This window comes from Poecilia reticulata, linkage group LG1 (assembly GCF_000633615.1).
Source record: "Poecilia reticulata strain Guanapo linkage group LG1, Guppy_female_1.0+MT, whole genome shotgun sequence".
In the NCBI taxonomy this organism is placed as follows: domain Eukaryota; kingdom Metazoa; phylum Chordata; class Actinopteri; order Cyprinodontiformes; family Poeciliidae; genus Poecilia; species Poecilia reticulata.
The window spans coordinates 6,679,865-6,698,215 of NC_024331.1; the positions used below are offsets into that span (position 1 = coordinate 6,679,865).

The following is an 18,351-nucleotide window of genomic DNA, read 5'->3' on the forward strand; positions in this document are numbered from 1 at the left end:
AGTTGTTTTGTTTCATAGTTTTGATTATTTGTTCTGTGTTTGTCTTAGACAGTCGTTATTTTTGATCAAATCAACCTTGTTTCGGTTTTGCTTTAGTTCAGTCTAGTTATTTTAGTTAGATTATGTCTATTATTTATTYTTTGATCTGTATTTCACTTCTGTTTTCTGTTGACCTATAATTTTTACTCCTCTTTGYTCCCTTGTGCCATCTCTCGCCTCCCAAGTTGGCAGTTGCCCAGGGTGACAATAGAGGAAGAGGAGCGTAAGCACCAGATGAAAAACTGCAGGAYGTTAATGAGGATTTAGCGCCCCCTGCTTGCTGCTTAGCATAAGGAGACTACTTGGTGTGGAAATGCACTGGCCTACAGAGAAACCAGCAAGAATAGTAATAAGGCAAACACAAGACAGTGTGAGGTTACTGGTCAACTAATTTTGCGCTGTTTTAGGCTGCAGCAGGAAGCCGAAGTATTTTGTGAAAGCAAACAAACGTACAGGAAGAATGTGTATGCTGTGAATAGAAATGTGACGATGTAGTTTAACAGTGCCAGCTACCAAACCTGAATGCTTTACTTATGGCATTAACTTAGCAAAATGTTACCAGTTCCCTCATCAATATGTGTATATAAAGTAACAAAGAACTATAAAAGCAATAAATGTTTGATACAAGAAACAAACTTTCCAGAGTTCATCTTTTTTTTTTTTTTCTTTTTACAAATTTTCTTTTTTTCCACAACGTACTATGTTTGCTGATACAAGAACAATAAAATAAATGTTTGACTAAACAAGCAAAATGACCGTTCCATTGTATAGATATTGAAAAARGTTCACAAGAGATGATTGTATATGAGATAAAAACAAGTGAATCATGAACTATTTTGAATATAAAGAAAAAAAAATTCTGAAGATTGTATTGTAATTCTTAGCTTCGCCACTAGGTGGCGCKACCGTTTTGCGAGTAATACTTTGTTCAAAATGCTGTTGAAGAAGCAGTGCAGATCAGCAGAAGTTGTGTTCGTAGGTAGTTTTGTGGTTTTATGAGAGTGTGCGTCCATAAGACTGGTAAGTTACAATCGCACTCCTGCAAAGCAGTGAGAGATCGGCAGASGCCGTGCGGAGCCATAAACTGCAAAAAAGAACCGAGTGCTTCGACAGAAGTCTGATCATGGGGCTTTCAGCCAGAGTCCAGCCATGAAAAAGCAGTTTGACAGACTACTTCTGGTCCAGATCAAACTTTCATACAAACAACTGAACTGCAAGTATRAAAAAKATGTTTCTGGACTGAAACAAGAGGTGGGAACATATCAGAAAGTCTTGGCCTGGGAGAGAAAAGCCTAWTCGGAAAGAGCAAAGCAKCAGGACCTCCAGCAAACTGATAARCTGAGAGCTGAGAAGGATCATCTCATTGAAGAAATGTCAAAAGAGTTCCAGACGCTGCAGGAGAAAGTCAATGGGWTGGCAAAACATTTAAAATGTAGCCAATCTCTGCAGCAAAAGGTGGAACATCTTCAGCTGCAGATCACTCAGCAGAAAAAAGCTCGTCTGGAGAAGTCAAAGGAGGACATGGCRCTTCTTAACGCCTCGAGAGCTATGAATGCTGCGATTCAGGAAAAGATGAGTAAAGAAATTAAACTCCTGCAAGAGAAGGAAAAGGGTCCACAGGTCGAGGTGGAGAGGATTAAAGGTTGATATAAAGAGTTAAGCTGCAGGTATGAAACCGATGTTGCTGCACTGAACGAGCAGAAAAATACCAGCAGCGGATGAGTTGTGAGAAAAATGTTCCTTTGGAAAGAGCAAATGAGGATCTGCAGCTTGCCAACACTCTGAGAGCTGAGAAGCAAAAAACGTCGCAGGAGATCTCAGTGTTGCAAGAGACGAAGGAAGATCCAGAGAGCCAGCTTGACCAAGKTCAAGTGTTACGCCAAGAGGTTTCTTCTGAGCGGGATCGCTCAGAAGAAACCTCGTCGGGTTGTTCCACGGATTTGGAATCCACGGAAGAGATGGAGCTTGAAGGAGAAACCATCCCAAAGAGGTTGGACAATCCAGACGCTGAATCCACGCAGGATGGAAAGAAGAAAAAATAGAAGCTTTCATTTTGGAAAAAGGTACGAAGGGCTCTGCGTTTGAAGAAACCAAAAAAAGAAGCAAAAAAGATTTTGTTCATATTTTTTCCATGATGCAACTACAAAACTTCAAATTATTTTATTGCAAAGTGTCAAAGCAACATTATTTTAAAATGTTTTCCACCAACAACATTTAAAAACTTGGGTTCAAGTTCAGAACTGAAAAAGAAGCAGGAATGATTAAATTAGAGTTTCGGTAAATGAAGCCAAAATTCGCTCGGTTGCCAATAAATCGAAACAAGAAGTCTGCTTTCTTCCGGTAAACTTATCGATTCTCCTTGACGTCTGTTGCCTCATTGACATGAACTTTTCAAACAAGGCAAAAAATTCTCTGAATTCTTCAAATACCCTTCTTCTTTTTTTTTTTTTCTTTTTGCATAGCCAATAATTTGGAGAATGAGGAAGACGATTTCAATAAAAGGAGAAATCATTCAACATCATTTCATTTAAACACTGACCATTTGAAGAAGTAATTCCTGTAGTAAATAAACTGAGGCTGTTCGGTTAATGCAAGATGACTTTGTATGAAGAGCAACATGAAAYGTCTGCTATATATGATGACATCAGCAATCCTGTTTCCAGCAACGATATTCCAAAGAGCCACTCGGGTGAAGACAGCAACGCCTCTTCTGCCGCATCCGGTAAGAGAAAAACCTGCTTTTTTTTTTCATTTCCTTTTTCTTCTCTCTTTTTGCTCAACCTGTTTCAGTTGTTTAGTGAACACATACCATTTTGATGCCAGTTTGGAACATGGTACATTTACAGCTCAGAAATGCTCAAAAAGTCTGTAGGAACATCTGAAAAATACATCCATAACAAGGTTTAGCTAGACTRCTGCCTTTTCTGTCTGTTTTTATATTCTTGAGCTGCTGTATAAATACATTTTYACTTGCTTTGCAGCAGTGCATGAAGCTGAAAGTCATTCTTTCTCCTCTTTYWTGTATTGGCTGACGTCAACCAGCTTCTTCTGAAGCCAAATGGAGAGTCTTTTTGGACAGAAGAGGTGGAGAACTATTCAGGAACCTTTTAGTTGGTTCAGATAAAAGTGGGGCAGTGTTTGTTAAGCAGACCATATTTGATGTGTTTTTCCAATGAAAAAAAAAAAAAGACTAAAACGGTTTGGTGATGTAATGCAAACTCTGGGTCACGTCAAATCAGCTGCTGAAAATCTTTGTATCAGATATTTTGTTTGAAATATGTTCTTAACCCATATCTCATCTGATTATTCTCTTCTACTTCAGTGAAGCAATAACGACATAAAGCAATAAAAGACTTGGAAAATGATTAATGTAGCAAAATTTAAACTTGCCTATTTTGTATCTCAGTAGCTACAATTTTAAATAATCAGCAGGTTTTCATTTATGAGTAGATTGTACATTTTATCTTTCGTATTTCCTTAGAAGAACATCTTTTGCTTTGTTGTCTTTATGTATTTTATAAGAGTTTTTTTTATATATATATTTGAGATTTATTTCATTCCATAAGTTTTTACACAGGACTTCAACTGTTCAAAATTGGCACAGTTGCCTTTGGACTTCTAGCTCTTCTTCTGCTCGGTCTTATCATTTACCTTGCTTGCCGTAAGTAGCCTTGACAAGTCATGCTGTGATTTTCACACTAACACATCACATGCCCAGACATTTTACATTTCAATACAAATGTTACAATTCGGCTCAGAGATCCAGATGGGATCTGTTTTGTTTTGTGTCGTGTCGTATAATTCAGAGCTGTTGTGTCCTGTTTTCATTGAACTCATGTTTCTGCTTGAGAACCGATGAGTGATGTATTTTTAGTGAAGATTATCAAGATGCTGTGTCAGATATGGAAGTAAGAAGTAGAAACTTTACAGAAGAGAGAAGTGAGCTCAAGAAGACACTGAATGACTTAGGTTGGTATAAAAATAAAACTGAGTAAAGTTACTTCAATGATAATAAACCAAGAAGGGTAAGTGTCATCTTCAATTATCTAAATAGATTTTATAAGGCGAAGACAAAAAAAAATATTTGTCCACCTTAACTTTGTCTTTAAAATCACAGTTTCGAAGCTGAATTCCTCGACTGAAGAGAGAGACAATTTGATGAGGATAAACTCTGGTAAGCATGACGATTAAACTCTTTTCGAAGTCCAGACAAAAGTAGAGATAGAGGAAGGAAAAATATATAGCTATGTATTTTTTCTAATGAACAATTGTCATCGTTTTTTCAGATACTGAGGCCAGATTAAGGGCAATCTCTCTGGAAAGAGATGAACTGAGGAAGAGCCTCAACATTACAGGTGGGAGTGCATGGCAGAAAATATGTGTATACGTAATTCTAAAATTATCGTAGCTTTGTTAGAAAATCATGCCATATCTGTAACATGTAGGCATCAAAATATTGTGATTTTAACATTTATTCTTTTTGAAATCAGTCAGATTGTCTGGGGGGAGGAAATGACCTCACAGACTTTCATTTTTCCATTTTGGGGTTAGAAATAAATTACATGTATTGTAAGGTATTTTATTATTATCAAATAGTCTATGTATTTATTTACTCTTTATTTTTTTGCTATTAGCAAAAATGTATTTTTGTTTTTCCAAGGCTAAGTAGAAAGATCTGCACTGATGTCATCAGCTTGTACCGCAGCAGAATCAAAATGTCGGGAATAACTCAACATTTGAACATTGAATAAAGACCTCTTCTCTTTGATAGATTCCCAGCTTCGCTCAGTGACTGAAGAGAGAGACAGGTTGAAGGGGAAAATTGGTGAGCAGTACTTTGCAAACAAATATCATAATATATGTAAATTATTACAAATACAAAGTATGGAGGATGTGGAGATTTTATTCCCTGACTGCACATCGAACCATTGGTCAGTTTCTTGCTGCCTTCCTTCAGGCCAGTACGTTATTCTCTATGCTTGACTGATAAACAAGCCTCTGGCCGCTAGGTGGCAGAAGTGTTCAAGTTAAGCAACAGGATGCCTGTTCAAGCCAGTAGAAGTAGCCGACAGAGACACGTTTGGTGTAACCCATAGACATAATACAAGAATAGACGCCTCATGCACCTCTCTCGCTGACGAGATTTAAGGCGGCCATCTTGGAGCGGCCCACCACTCCACTCAGCGTTATGTGTTTAGCAGGCACAATTACGTATCAGCGCATTTAATCGATCATAACACGCTTTTTTGTTACTGGAAACCATATTCAAACATCTGTCAAAGCTACATTTATAAACAATTGTATTTTTAACGTATTTTTTAATTGTATTGATATTCAACATATTTAAATATGCTTAGTGGGGAAAACCATAGAATAGGAATAGAATATTCTGATTTTGATGTATGATGAGCATTTTACAAACCACACAGCCGTTCATAATTTATTTAATTAATTATTTAGTAATTTCAATACATATTTATATAAATATACAAATACAAATAAATTAATAATGATTAATACTGAATAATATATATTAGATACATGTACATATAAACATGTACAGCCTAATATAAATTATCTGTCGGTTGTTTTCCAGCCGAGGATTTCTAGCTTCAGAGAGATTCAGCAGCTCAGATTGAGTCCAAAATCCGATGTGAGATTCATCCCTGCTGCAGTGAATCTGTCTCTCTCTAAAGATATCTCCCTCTTCTTCCTCACATCGTGTCTTTATGAAACCTTCAAAACAAAAACGGATTTGGAAAGTATCTTACTTTGACAGAGTGAAAAAATTACACATAAATAATAGTCTTTACCACCTGTGTAAACTTTGTCGATGAATGTTATAACAAGCAATATAAGTTTTATAATATACGTAACACTCACATTTCTAATGTAGGCTCTTGTGTCAGATAATCTAAGCCAATGTTAGAGCATAATTATTTTTTAGATTTACAGAATCTCAGTTAGCCTTCGTAGTAGGGCTGAACCCCGGTATTACACCAAGCACTGTAGCTAATATTAGCTGGTATCTCACCGAATGTTTGACTTTTTTTTTTCTATTTGGTGTTTTTTTGCCACAAGTTGAAATCTTTAACAGCAAGTTAAATTTCAAATTTTTCCCCAAAAAGTTCAACTAGGATGGAGGATTTTCGGAGGTGGTGCATACTACATTTCTTCTACATAAAAGACTTGGCAGGAAAGCAGAACCTACTGTCAGTCCGTAGGTGCGGACCTGATGATTATCAACAGCAAAGACGAACAGGTGTGTGGGCAAATGTTCAGCATCAGATTCGACTTGTTGTCTCATGTTAGTTTCGATCTTTGTTTCTTAGGACTTTGCGAACAGTTTCCAGACATACATGTGGATCGGCCTAACTGACTCAGAGACGGAGGGCCAATGGAAATGGGTGGATGGGAGTCCACTGACCACAAAGTTAATTTGTTTGCACTTTAAACAATTTTTTTTTACCTCTGCTTTTTTTTAATCACAATGTGAAAAAAAAATTGTCACAACATTCACACAAAAATTTTAATCTTGATCCTTTCTGATTTTTTTTTTTAGCTACTGGATAGACGGTGAGCCGAATGGCAAGACAGTAGAAAACTGTGGTGATATAAAGACTTTCACTGCAGAGAGAAGCTGGAATGATGAAAGCTGTTCTGCCTCACTTAAATGGATTTGTGAAATGAACCTTTTCTAATAGTAGTGCTTGCTGTCACACTTGCTGTGATAGAAGGTTAGTTTTCGGTTACGTGGCTGCAGCATGTTTTAGATTCCCTCCTTCTGCTAAATGAATTGTTATTACATTATGTGTTTTTAATCAATGTCCTCATTTTCAAAGTGCTGATATTTATTCCTTCCTGCTCATGTCAGTTTTATACTAAAAACAGATTTGGTCAGAAAGGTTTTAACAAGGAATATAAAGTGTTAGAATTGTGAAGAATCATTCATTCTCCTTTTTTCTTTTTTTTTGCTCTCAACTCGACCAATAAAAGTTACAATAGCAATTGTATCCCATCGTTTGAAAAATTCACCAATTCACGCTTAAAATAACGTTTTGAAAGTTCAAAGGAGAAAAAAAACGTGTAATGAAAAGTGTTTTTAAGTTTTACCCTCATAACACTAAATAGAAGGTTTCTCTGAACCAACTCAAGCTATAATCCTGATTTCAGAATTATAGCTTGAGCAGAACTAATGTAATTAGCTGCAACAAATGAGTAATTTTTTTTAAGTTGGTTCAAAGAAAAATTTTTTCAGTGCAGGACGACCTCGAGTTAAACAATTAAAAGCTAAATAAAGCACAGTGTTTTAAAATATTTTATGGGATTTACATAAAATTTCCAGAGATTTGTGTGTTTATGAATGTATCCACTGATCTTATTCTACCTTATGAACATCGTTTTGCTTGTCAGGTTTGTTTGTGTAGCACATTTCAGCAACAATTAAGAAACAAGCAGTAAACATTACATTTTGTCATATATCACCCTTTAAACGATCAGGCAAATACATCAAATATGTTGATCAAAGTTTAACTTACTATTCATCAAACAGGTGGGGTTTTAGTCTTGATTTAAAGGAGCCCAGTGTTTCAGCTGTTTTTCAGTTTTCTGGAAGTCTGTTCCAGATATGTGGTGCACAAAAGCTGAATGCTTCTTCTCCATGTTTGGTTCTGGTTCTGGGGATGCAGAGCAGAACCAGAACCAGAAGACTTGAGTGGTTAGGATGGCAGATGAAGACAAGACTGACTCAAAGAAAACACCAGATTCTCCAAACAAATCAACAGGAACGGCTGATCAGGGCGTCTCGTTGACATCTGGACCTGCTCTGACTGGCATGACCCTTAGTCACCAGCCTCAAACGCCTCTCTCCTCTAGAAGTCCATAACAAGTCAGCCACTACAAACCAAGCAGTAACCTAAAGGACAGCTGGCCTACAGGATAATAATATTTAATCCATCTTACCTGTATTTATCAAATGGAAGACTGGTGTGTGTTTGTTTTTGGGGGGTTTTTTCTACTTAAGATAAAAAATCCTCTATAGTTTATGATCCATCAAAACAACAATAGAGCAGTCAGTCATTAAAATTGCCATTGTGATTACATTATGGCATGAGGATCTAAATTGGCTTTAGAGCATGTCGGTAAGTTTTATGTAAAAACAATTTTTCTTTTTTTACATATTTGTTAAAACTTGATACCGTGGCAGTGTAACATGAGACAGATAATGCGTAGGGGGAAAAAAATCAAGCTCCTTTACCACCTCCTATAAATCTGCTGTCATCTGAACAATAAACTGCTCCGTCATAAACAACCAATCAGAACCAGGAGGAGGGACTTAGCGCTGTCAATCACTCTCTTGCTCACAACATCCTCGTTTCTCTCTGCTACGCTACATCTCCTTCCCAACAGCTAGCCATCCATGAACACTAAGGCTAGATGGCATGGCTACCGACAGCGGATAAAGAACAGCAAATTGTTTCTCTGCCGTTAGCACATTTAGCAACAAGTGTTTGAGTTTGATTGACAGTGCTAAGACCCTCCTCCTGGCTCTGACTGGTTGGTTTTGACTGGAAGCAGTGCATTTCTGCACACGGCAATAGTAGCTCAGGGAGGAGGTGGAGGAACTCAGCCTTTTCACAGGTTACCTGTCAAATGTTACACTGTCAGGACAAGGTGACAGTTTTAACAAATATGCAAAAAAATATACATTTTGTAAATGTTGCACACTGTAGTTTTAAGTCAGAGTACTATCAAAATTTAGAGCAGCTCATCAATTCAACTGTGCAGTAATTGAAGCTTGTCCAATACATATTGATTCCACATTTTACATACATCAACAATTCTGATAGGCTAGTCACCATCAGCTCTGAGTCTGTAAAGGAGACAAGGTTACTCTGCTGCAAGCGTCAGACGGGTATATTTACCAAACAACCTGCTTCCCCATTTAGAGTAAAATCTTTGGTATTTGTTTTATGTATTAAAACGAAACCTCATAATTAACATTAACTGTGCAACTCCAATGAATGCATTTCAACAGTTTCGAATGATTCAACCAGTTTGCGGTTAAAAGAGGAAGAGTGAGTGATTCTGCTGCGTCTTGCAAAGCCATCTCGTCTGAGTTTTTCATTAGTCGCGTCTTGTGGTTCTTGCGTTTTATCTAAGTACAGCCCGTCGGACAATATGACATGGGTTAAATAATGTCAAAAACATACCATGTGCTGATCTAGTGAAACTCAGGAATTGGTATGAAACGAAGTCAATTCTTTTCAACGATAAAATAAAGAGACTGAACAAAAACGGCATCAGTGGGAGCCGTTTTTGTTCAGTTGGGTTGTGGGTCTTTAAATTAAATAAAAGCTGCAGTCTGAGAGACCAATACAGTCTGTCTTAGCTTAAAATGACTTACTACCACTACTATGAATACTTGAGCTGTGTGGTTTTCAGTTGACACACAGACCATACACATATTGCAAATCCAGCAAAAATTTGCAAGATCTTGATTTTTTTCTTTTTCTTTGCAAAGCTGTGATCTTGGGAAAGTGGCACTTCCAAAGAATGAGGAAGAAATGTTCACACAAAGACTGCTTCAGCATCTCTGCTTGTCGTAGACGCATTAAGGACCGAAGGGGCATCTTTGGCAGAGACTTTTAGATTGTTGCTATTTTTAAAAAAAACAGACATGGTTTTCCACAGAGAGCAGTATGGATGTTCTGTGGCATACGAGAAATTCAGCGATACTCTTTATTCCAGCAACGACGGACCAGAGAGCTGCTCAGATAATCACAGCAAAGCCCCTTCGGGTAAGAGAGAACAAAATGTTTCTTCAATGATAATTTGCGAGGTCGGTTTAAAACATATAACGGCATATTTACGGCTGCTCTTACTTTAAATTGAACAGTAATGTGAAACAAAAGAAGACTTGTTGGTGAAGTCCTTCCCAGTCGATGAATTTGCAATGTTTACCTCTGATGTTTAACCTCTTGGCGATTTAAACCGTCCACACGTGTTTTCACAGAACTTCAGCGGTACAAGTTGGCTGCAGCCACCTTTGGACTTTTGTGTCTGCTGCAGCTAAGTCTCATCATTTCTCTTTCTCTTTGTAAGTAAACCTTGATGATTCACATCCTGATTTTGAAATTCTGTTTTAGGATGTTGTGTGCTGGTAAATTGCAGAAGAAGTGTTTTGTTGTTTGTTTTTGCCTCACGCAAAACACAGTTGACGTCAACACAAAACATTTGTTTGTATTTCATTCATTAAAGGACATTTATTGAATCGTGAAGAACATCTAGGATGCGTTTCAGCCTGAGGGAGAAATTAAACGCTCTTCCCATGAAGCCTCAACTCTGTGGCACCTTTGTCTCACTCAGTTCTGCTACATGGAAATGGCTCTTGTGACATTTACATTTGCGAAACAGACTATTACAACAACAAGAGTTACACAATAGTCTTAACATGTAAAAGGTTTTTCACTCTGCATAGTGTTTAGTGGTTTTTGAAATCTCCTAAAGTTTTCTGTGAAGATTCATTTTCAGACATTAAATGATATCAAATGCATGCATTCTGGTGGTGTGGAAAACATAATACTACTCTTCTTTGCCGAGCAGCAGCTTCCAGAAATATGAGTCTGCTGGAGAGGGACAAAAATGAACTGAAGACACTCAACTCTGGTGAGCACGATGAACGAATGATGCTGACAGTGAACGTCTGAATGCAGGGATCCAGGCAATATGAAGTAGAGACGCACCATGTCGGATTTTTGGTCAATATCCGATAAAACTCGTTTGGCCGATAACCAATACCGATATTTTTTTTCCTATACTGAAACTATCTTTCTCTATTGTGAAATTAAAATACTGCAATATCTTTGTCAATTTAGCCTGCTACCAAATTCTGAAAAGGAGGCTGAAATGATGAAAAATGATGAAACACTTTCAACTTGCATTATGTTTGATGTCAAATTTATTCTTGACACTTATTCATCTGCTTTCTCTAAGACGACACTCAAAATGGGCAAATTTGTAAATGTTCACAAAACTAAACTCAACCTCCTCACAAGCAACAAGTGAAAAGCATGTCAGTTTCTTATGACGTTGTGCTGCAGATGTCATTGTCACATCAAAACAACACCCTTTTATATTTTTGAATTATTTGGACTAAATGGCCGATGTTCGATATTAATTATCGGCTGATACTAATACAATGCCAATAATATCGTGCAACCCTTATATGAAGTTTTCTCTGTGTTTTCTCTGTGTTGTCTGTTTGCTGCCTTTAAAGTGAATTTATGTTTTTGGGTGTAGCACAGTAAATCTTTGTCCAAAGGTTTTAGTTTGTTTGAGTTTGCCAATCACATAGAGAATATTGACAAATGTTTTTTACAAAAGGAAAAAAAAATGTCTGGTTGGTATGGAAAAACAAAAAACTATATAGTTACTGGTATAATTGGAGCCGTTGTTCTTTTTGTCTTAGGCCTCAATGCCAGTAATAAAAACCTGACAGCAGACAAAGAGCAGCTGAAGAGGAACCTAACTAATGTTGGTAAGCATGATTATGAAACTACACCAACCACAAAGCATAATGTCCCAACTACATTTAACATTAATAATAAATTACATTATTACAGTGTATTTAGACATACACATAAAGAGAAAACACGGCCATATTTAATTATACAGCTAAAGTTGTCCTAGCAAAGGGGTCAATTACAGAAATCCAATTGACGTGAAAATACAAAAATGTCTCGTATCTAGAGCTAACACAAACACTGAAGAAGTTAACTCACTTAATTAACTCGTTCTGGCTGCGTAAAAATAACAAATCTTGATGTAGGAAACATAAAATATCAAAAGAAAATGTTGACTTTTTGTAATAGTCTTGGAGTAAAGCTTGTGAAAGTTCCAGATCTGAAGTTGTAGACTTTCTTAAACGTGAAAAAGTAAAGATCTCATTATGTGATTCATAGTGTTCTACATTAAATATTAGATGTTATTCACAACAGTTAGAGAAAAATAAAACAATTTACCAAAGACGTGTCTTTGCTTTTATAGATTCACAACGTAATTCTCTGACTAAGGAGATAGATGGACTAAAGAGGACCAACCTTGGTAAGTATGATTACTGGACAAAACTGTGTGATAGCAAACAATTATATTATATTTAATATAGAACTCCAGTACATTGTTGAAAATTGTCCTTTAGGTTTCCAGTCCAATCTGAAAAATCTGACTGCAGAGAAGGAAAAGCTGCTCAGAACCATCAGCGGTAAGTTTGTCAGTGCTGCTCAAATACATATTGAACTTACACAAAGAGGAAACATTTCAGAAAACGTTGATCATTATTATGGGATAAAATCAAGAGACTGGTTTCTGAATGCAAAATAAAATAGCAATTGTCACTATTGTTATTACTGTGATCATGGAAAATGAGGAGTGTTTATTTTTCCAGAGAATGAGGCCAATAACAAACATGTGAGTGAACAGAGGGATGAGCTGAGGAAAGAACTTAAAAACCTCAGTAAGTAATTAAAACACAGAAAACATCCTGGGGCCTCTATGTTAGCACATACATTGCAGGTTACAATTTTAAAAAGAGTAAACACACTGTACAGCTCAAGAAATAATGTTTTATCTGAATGTGTAGGATTGTGAAATGTTTTTGCAATGATTTGTCGATGTGCTGCAATCTCTGGCAGTGGAGTGACTAACTTTTCCTCTCACAGCTTTAGAGTTCAGCTTCCTGACTGAGGAGAGAGACGAGTTGAAGGAGATTAATCTCGGTAAGTGTGCTGATGAAATACGCATTGATTGTGTGTGGATTAAGACACATGGGGTCCAGGCTGCTTTACAGTCTCTAGTCCCTTCATGGCAGTTTGAATGCGGCCGGATTGGGTAAATTCATTAGACCTCATTTCATTTGGAAAACAGTAATATTTTTTAAAAATGAAACATGTTGAGTGCTACACTTTAACTTTGTAGCAGAAAGGGATCAACAAAGCAATTCCCAAAATAATCAGTTTTCATCCATCCCTACTGCGTTTTATTTATTAAAACCAGTTTGTTTCAAAACAGTTAACCTCAAACTCTAGTTTATCGTTAAATGTTTCTGTAAGTTTCATAGTGTGACATGATAAAATGAGGCTAAAGTCGGTAAACTTGTTAAACTTCAATGCAGGTATCGAGGCAACTCTGAAAAACCTGACCGACATGGGAGAAACGCTGATCAGAACCATCAATGGTAAGTTGTTCTTTTTTTTAATCACAAATAATAAAAACTGAAAATAAAAACATTTACTGGGAGTCACATTAGCAATCGTGTGTCCAGTTTATTAATACCAAATGTTCAAAATAATTACAACGGTTTTATTTTCAGTCACTGATGCCATCAATAAAAATTTGACTGGAGAGAGAGACAAGCTGAGGAAAGATCTCAACAACCTTGGTAGGTAATAAGCAATCAAACAAGTGGCAACATGGTACTTTAATACCATCAGTCTTGCTTATAAATTGAGAAACTCAACTGATGTGACGTCTTTGTACACATTTTGTGTGTGTTTGTGTGCCACACAATGGCAGCAATGTGATGTAATTGTTTCTATCAAATAACAGCTTCACATCTTAGTACCCTGACTAATGAGAGAAACGTGTTGACAAAGTTAAACTCTGGTAAGTTTCTCGACACATTGTTGACTGTAATTAAGAGTCATTTATCGTATCACGAAATATTTATTCAGCAAAGACACAATGACGTGTAAAAAGTCTGATAGGAACAGTAAGAAATATGAATTATCAGTCCATTTGAGGCTTTTATATGCAGCGTTAAGAGGACAATGTTTCACTCTTTGAGCTAAAACATTAATTCATTAATCCTCAATTTATGACAAACTATATGACATCAGGTGAGAATCTCTTTACTTCTAACTTTTCTGCATTTATTTATTTATTTTTTCAAATTCAGAGTTCAAGATTAAAAAAAATACATTCACAAGAGATGATTTCATGTTTTTATGTTTATTAAACTATGTTAATGCTTAAAGGCAGTGTGGCGTAGGGAATTGTTTCTGATATTGTGGATGCGTCTCTGCAGGCTTTGAGGCCAGTCTGAAAAATCTGACTGAAGAGAGTCAGAAACTGATCCAAATCATCCAAAGTAAGTATGATATTCATCACATTCACTATGATTCAGAGAGGAAAATACACGTCTTTATTACCAGTCAAAAAACAACTTAATGTAATAAAGCATTATTTTGTGCGATGAATAATTTCTTCCACGTATCAAACTCCAGTTCTCTGTATTCTCTGTCAGATGTTCAGTCCGATCACAAAAACGTGACTGGAGAGAGAGACGACCTGATGAGGGAGCTGAATGTGTTCAGTAAGTATTGGAGGATTTTTAATTAGTGTCTATTTTCAGTCAAGAAATAAAACAATTAACTGTAAAATCACAAAACAAACTGATCTAACGTCATTTCAGAAATGTTAATTATTTTTTTGATTATCTTTCCTCTTGAAATTACAGCTGCACAGCTTGCCTCCATGACTAAGGAGAGAGATGATCTAATGAAGATTAACTCTGGTAAGTGTAATCATTAAAATATAAGTTTTTTATGTGTAATTATATTACTTCTTTCCCTCTCCATCAAGAAAATATATGCATGCTCTTTCTTTTGTTCCTGAGGGAATTTCTTCTTGTAGCAGAATTTCCTTATAACTTAAATGATGTTGTTCGAGTGACACCTGCCTGCTTTTGTAAAGACGACCATAACTGTGTTTCAGATATTGAAGCCAATAGTAACACGTTGAGAGAAGACAAGGATGAACTCAACAGAACGTTGAATGATTTGGGTTGGTATAAAAATAAAGTTCCAACTATCAGAAGTCCTTTTGATGGCCAGAAAGCCAGTAACGTAAAGCGTGTCGTTCATTTATATTCATCACTGGTACAAACCACAAAATCTTTTCAATATTTTCATGTAGTTTCTAATGCAAATATCTCAATACACTTGAAGTAAGACTAGCTTACAAACAACTTTTCACCAAGATATTGGAGATGGTTTTAAATGAATATCTCCTTAATAATGATAAGCAAAAACACTAATTCCACTGGCAGATTTTTGTATTTATGGCCTGGAAAAATGTCTTGAATCAACAATAAGTGATTCAGTTTCTGTCCTTCTAACTTTTGGAGAGCTATCCAAAAGTGAGTCTCCTGTATCTTTCGGGTTTTTTACCCTGTGTGACTAAAACATGATAAACTCAATATGGTCCACCCAGCTCTTGTTTTGCAAATGTGTTTATTCAACTCAGCCAGAGAAACGAAAAGTTCAGACATCAAGAAAAAAAAAAACTGAAAATGCACCAGATTGTCACCATGGGTGACATATAAAGTCAAAGGTCTTATAAAGTGTATCTGCATTTGAAATGTCCATCAAAACAATGGCAATAACTCACATTAACACCTGATAACCTTTTCTTGAAAACTACAGCCTCCAAACACAAATCCCTGACTGTAGAAAGAGACACTTTGAGGCAAACAAAGTCCTGTAAGTATCAGAACTAATCTCTTTATTTTCGGTGATTAATATATATATATTATAATGTAATGAATACATTGTGTTTCAGTTATTGAGGCCATGTCCAGAACAATCAGTCAGGAAAGAGATGAGCTGAAGGCAAAGATCAACACTATAAGTGGGTATAAAGCTGATTTCATCACAGCATGTACAATTTGCACAGGAATTAAGAAACACAAATATAACGAGTTACAGATCCTGTTTCAACAATAATCTGCTTGCATACTTGCACTGAAACTTTACATATAGCTTCTTCGTCAAGTCGTCAATTTTTAGCTTTTTCAGAACCAAAAAAGCGAACTCTGATCAGCCTTCAGACCTAGGTCTCGTTTCGGGTGAAGTGAACTGTGGCGCGGTTTGGATATGTTGATGCCAAGCAGGAAGCGAACTATTGCACAGGGCATTCTGGGTAAATGCGACCAAAAGAGAAGCGCATGTCTAGCGCTAGCGGGAGAAATGGCTTGTGGTCTTCCTGACGCTACTCCATTTTAGTTTACATTTCTTGAAGAAAGAAGCTGGGGTCACGTCTTCTTCTGAGATATTTTGTGTTGTTTCCTTCAGTGGCTCTTGGTGCAGCGCCACCACAGGCGAGGAGGGGAACAGGTTTTTCAATTGCTTTGCTTAGTTTGACACAGTGCAGAGTGAAAGAGAACCGCAGCTGCTGAAAATGTGAGAAATGTTACAATTTTGATCCCCAATCCAACCGAATCTACCAGACTGATAAGGTGTGAAAACACATTATACTTTGACATATTTAATCTTTTGGATTACGAAGAATTGAGACATTTAATTTGTAATTAATTAATCATTGTGTATGAAAATCGTGTGAAACTCAGAGCTCACACCACCACAAATGCTTTGCAAAGCTGATATTCTCAGTGGTCTGCACATTCCCACTGCCAGTGTTTGGTGTTAACATTGCCTACATTCATGGCAGGAACACATGATTATCTTCATGCAGTCACCATGTCTTACTATCTAATAAAATATACAATTACTCATGTGCAAATAACACATTTTCAGCGGTGTTTCTGTTAACTTTTTCACACTTTTTATCATAGTCATCATGTAATTGCTGTAAATCATATCTACTTGTTTTGTTTTTTGTTTTTTTATTGTGAGGTACAATTTGGGGGAACTAAAGTACGTGCTATTCTATGTAAATGAGCCCCTGATGTCCATGCTTTAATATGAACGTAGATGTTTTTTGTCTGGTCTGCTTCATATTCATACTTCTGCCAATCTTTAGTTTACTTAAACATTTTGGTTTTCTCTTTTGTCCTTTGAGCCCTTAACTATCGGGAATTTACGATTGTCTCTTTATCCTTCAAGATAACCCAGGATGGGTGCTTTTTGAAGGCAGTGCATACTACGTTTCTGCTGGCAGAGAGACCTGGCAAGAGAGCAGGAGGTTCTGTCGGTCAAAAGGTGGAGACTTGATGGTCATCAACAGCAGAAGCAAACAGGTGTGTGTTTACTTCTTTTTATGACCCTCATCCATACACCTGGCAGATTTAGGTTGAATGTAATATTTCAGCCTGATCCACATGTTTTTTTCTGACTCCAATTAATGTTAATTAACTTCACAACAGTGGAGAAACTGTAGACGGAGCAAGAGATTACGGTGACGGAAATCAAACTCTCCTAAAAACTTTGCTCTTTTCACCACTGATTGATCACTAAGAATTGAAATACGAGAATCTGCCAGGAGTGTGAATAATTTTGTTCTTCACTTTACCAAGCAAAGCCGCTTGCTGTTTTAATGTAGTTAATGTTTGTTCCCAAGGTTTTTGCAAACAAGTTTCAGAAGTACATGTGGATTGGACTGACTGATGAAGAAACAGACGGAATATGGAAATGGGTAGACGGGAGTCGAGTTAACACAGGGTAAATTTGTTTCATTACTACATAAACAATCGTTTTTCACAGTTCTGCTAAGGTCTGTATTATTGAGTGAAGTTTTTTTTTCTTCTTCTTCTTTTTTAGCTACTGGACAGCTGGTGAGCCAAATGGGAAAACAGAGGAGAACTGTGGGAACATAAAGTCTTACGCTTCGGAGAACAGCTGGAACGATGAACAGTGCACCCATTCCCTCAACTGGATCTGTGAATTAAAGCTAGTCTAGAATCTGGGATTCATATCACATAAAAAATAATAAAAACATAAAAAACACACTTATTAAAACTCACAGAGGTTGATAATATTTGCACATTTGTCTGCTTTGTTTGGAGGAGATGTTCTGGAGATGTGCTGATCCAAATTTTATGAGCGATTTCAAATTTTTGGTGTTTGATCAAAGTTTGACCAGCTGAGTGTGATTTTAAATGATTCTAATTTCTCTTGTAAAAAGCATTAAAATTTTGTTTCCAGACTCCCTGCAGTGAATTGTCATTAATTATTAATGTTGGGAGAAAAGGCAACTACAGATGTGTAAAAATCATTGATTTCCAAGAATAAAAGTTCATTGTGATAATCAATTTATTCTAACGATAAATTCTAACATGATTTTTGTAAACCCCAAAACTGACAACATGGTTTGTATTGTTAATTTTACTGCTTGAATTATTTTTAAAATGTTGGTTCCAAGATAGGATCAATGAACATCAGCATATTTTAATTCAGAATAAAGCCTTATTCTGATCATGTGACCTTTCATTGCTGTCACATTGAGGTTAAATTTAGAGCGTGCAGTACGATCCATCAATATTTTGTTTTGGGTTGGGTCATGTAGAGAAGAGCTCTG

At 36.5% G+C, this 18,351-nt stretch overlaps 1 protein-coding gene and 1 pseudogene across 1 annotated transcript; both read left to right on the forward strand.

Moving 5' to 3' along the window:
* The window catches only part of LOC103462474 (uncharacterized), a 21,683-nt pseudogene extending 14,631 nt beyond the window's left edge, over positions 1–7,052 (forward strand).
* On the forward strand, positions 6,696–17,980 carry LOC103472489 (CD209 antigen-like). Its single transcript, XM_008422211.2, has 21 exons — positions 6,696–6,776; positions 9,563–9,839; positions 10,055–10,138; positions 10,645–10,707; positions 11,510–11,578; positions 12,088–12,144; positions 12,239–12,301; positions 12,485–12,553; positions 12,759–12,815; positions 13,211–13,273; positions 13,409–13,477; positions 13,645–13,701; positions 14,123–14,185; positions 14,342–14,410; positions 14,555–14,611; positions 14,812–14,880; positions 15,522–15,578; positions 15,658–15,726; positions 16,941–17,074; positions 17,395–17,495; positions 17,595–17,980. The coding sequence occupies exons 2-21, from the start codon at positions 9,719–9,721 to the stop codon at positions 17,731–17,733; spliced, it is 1,530 nt and encodes a 509-aa protein (XP_008420433.1). The 5' UTR covers positions 6,696–6,776; positions 9,563–9,718; the 3' UTR covers positions 17,734–17,980.
* Positions 17,981–18,351: the final 371 nt, after the last annotated feature.

Bases quoted from the DNA above. Each gene is read 5' to 3' on its own strand.
- LOC103472489 (XM_008422211.2), top strand. From the start codon at position 9,719: ATGGTTTTCCACAGAGAGCAGTATGGATGTTCTGTGGCATACGAGAAA. The intron at 9,840-10,054 runs GTAAGAGAGAAC...GTGTTTTCACAG, and splicing joins TCACAGCAAAGCCCCTTCGG to AACTTCAGCGGTACAAGTTG. The intron at 13,702-14,122 runs GTAAGTTTCTCG...GCGTCTCTGCAG, and splicing joins GTTGACAAAGTTAAACTCTG to GCTTTGAGGCCAGTCTGAAA.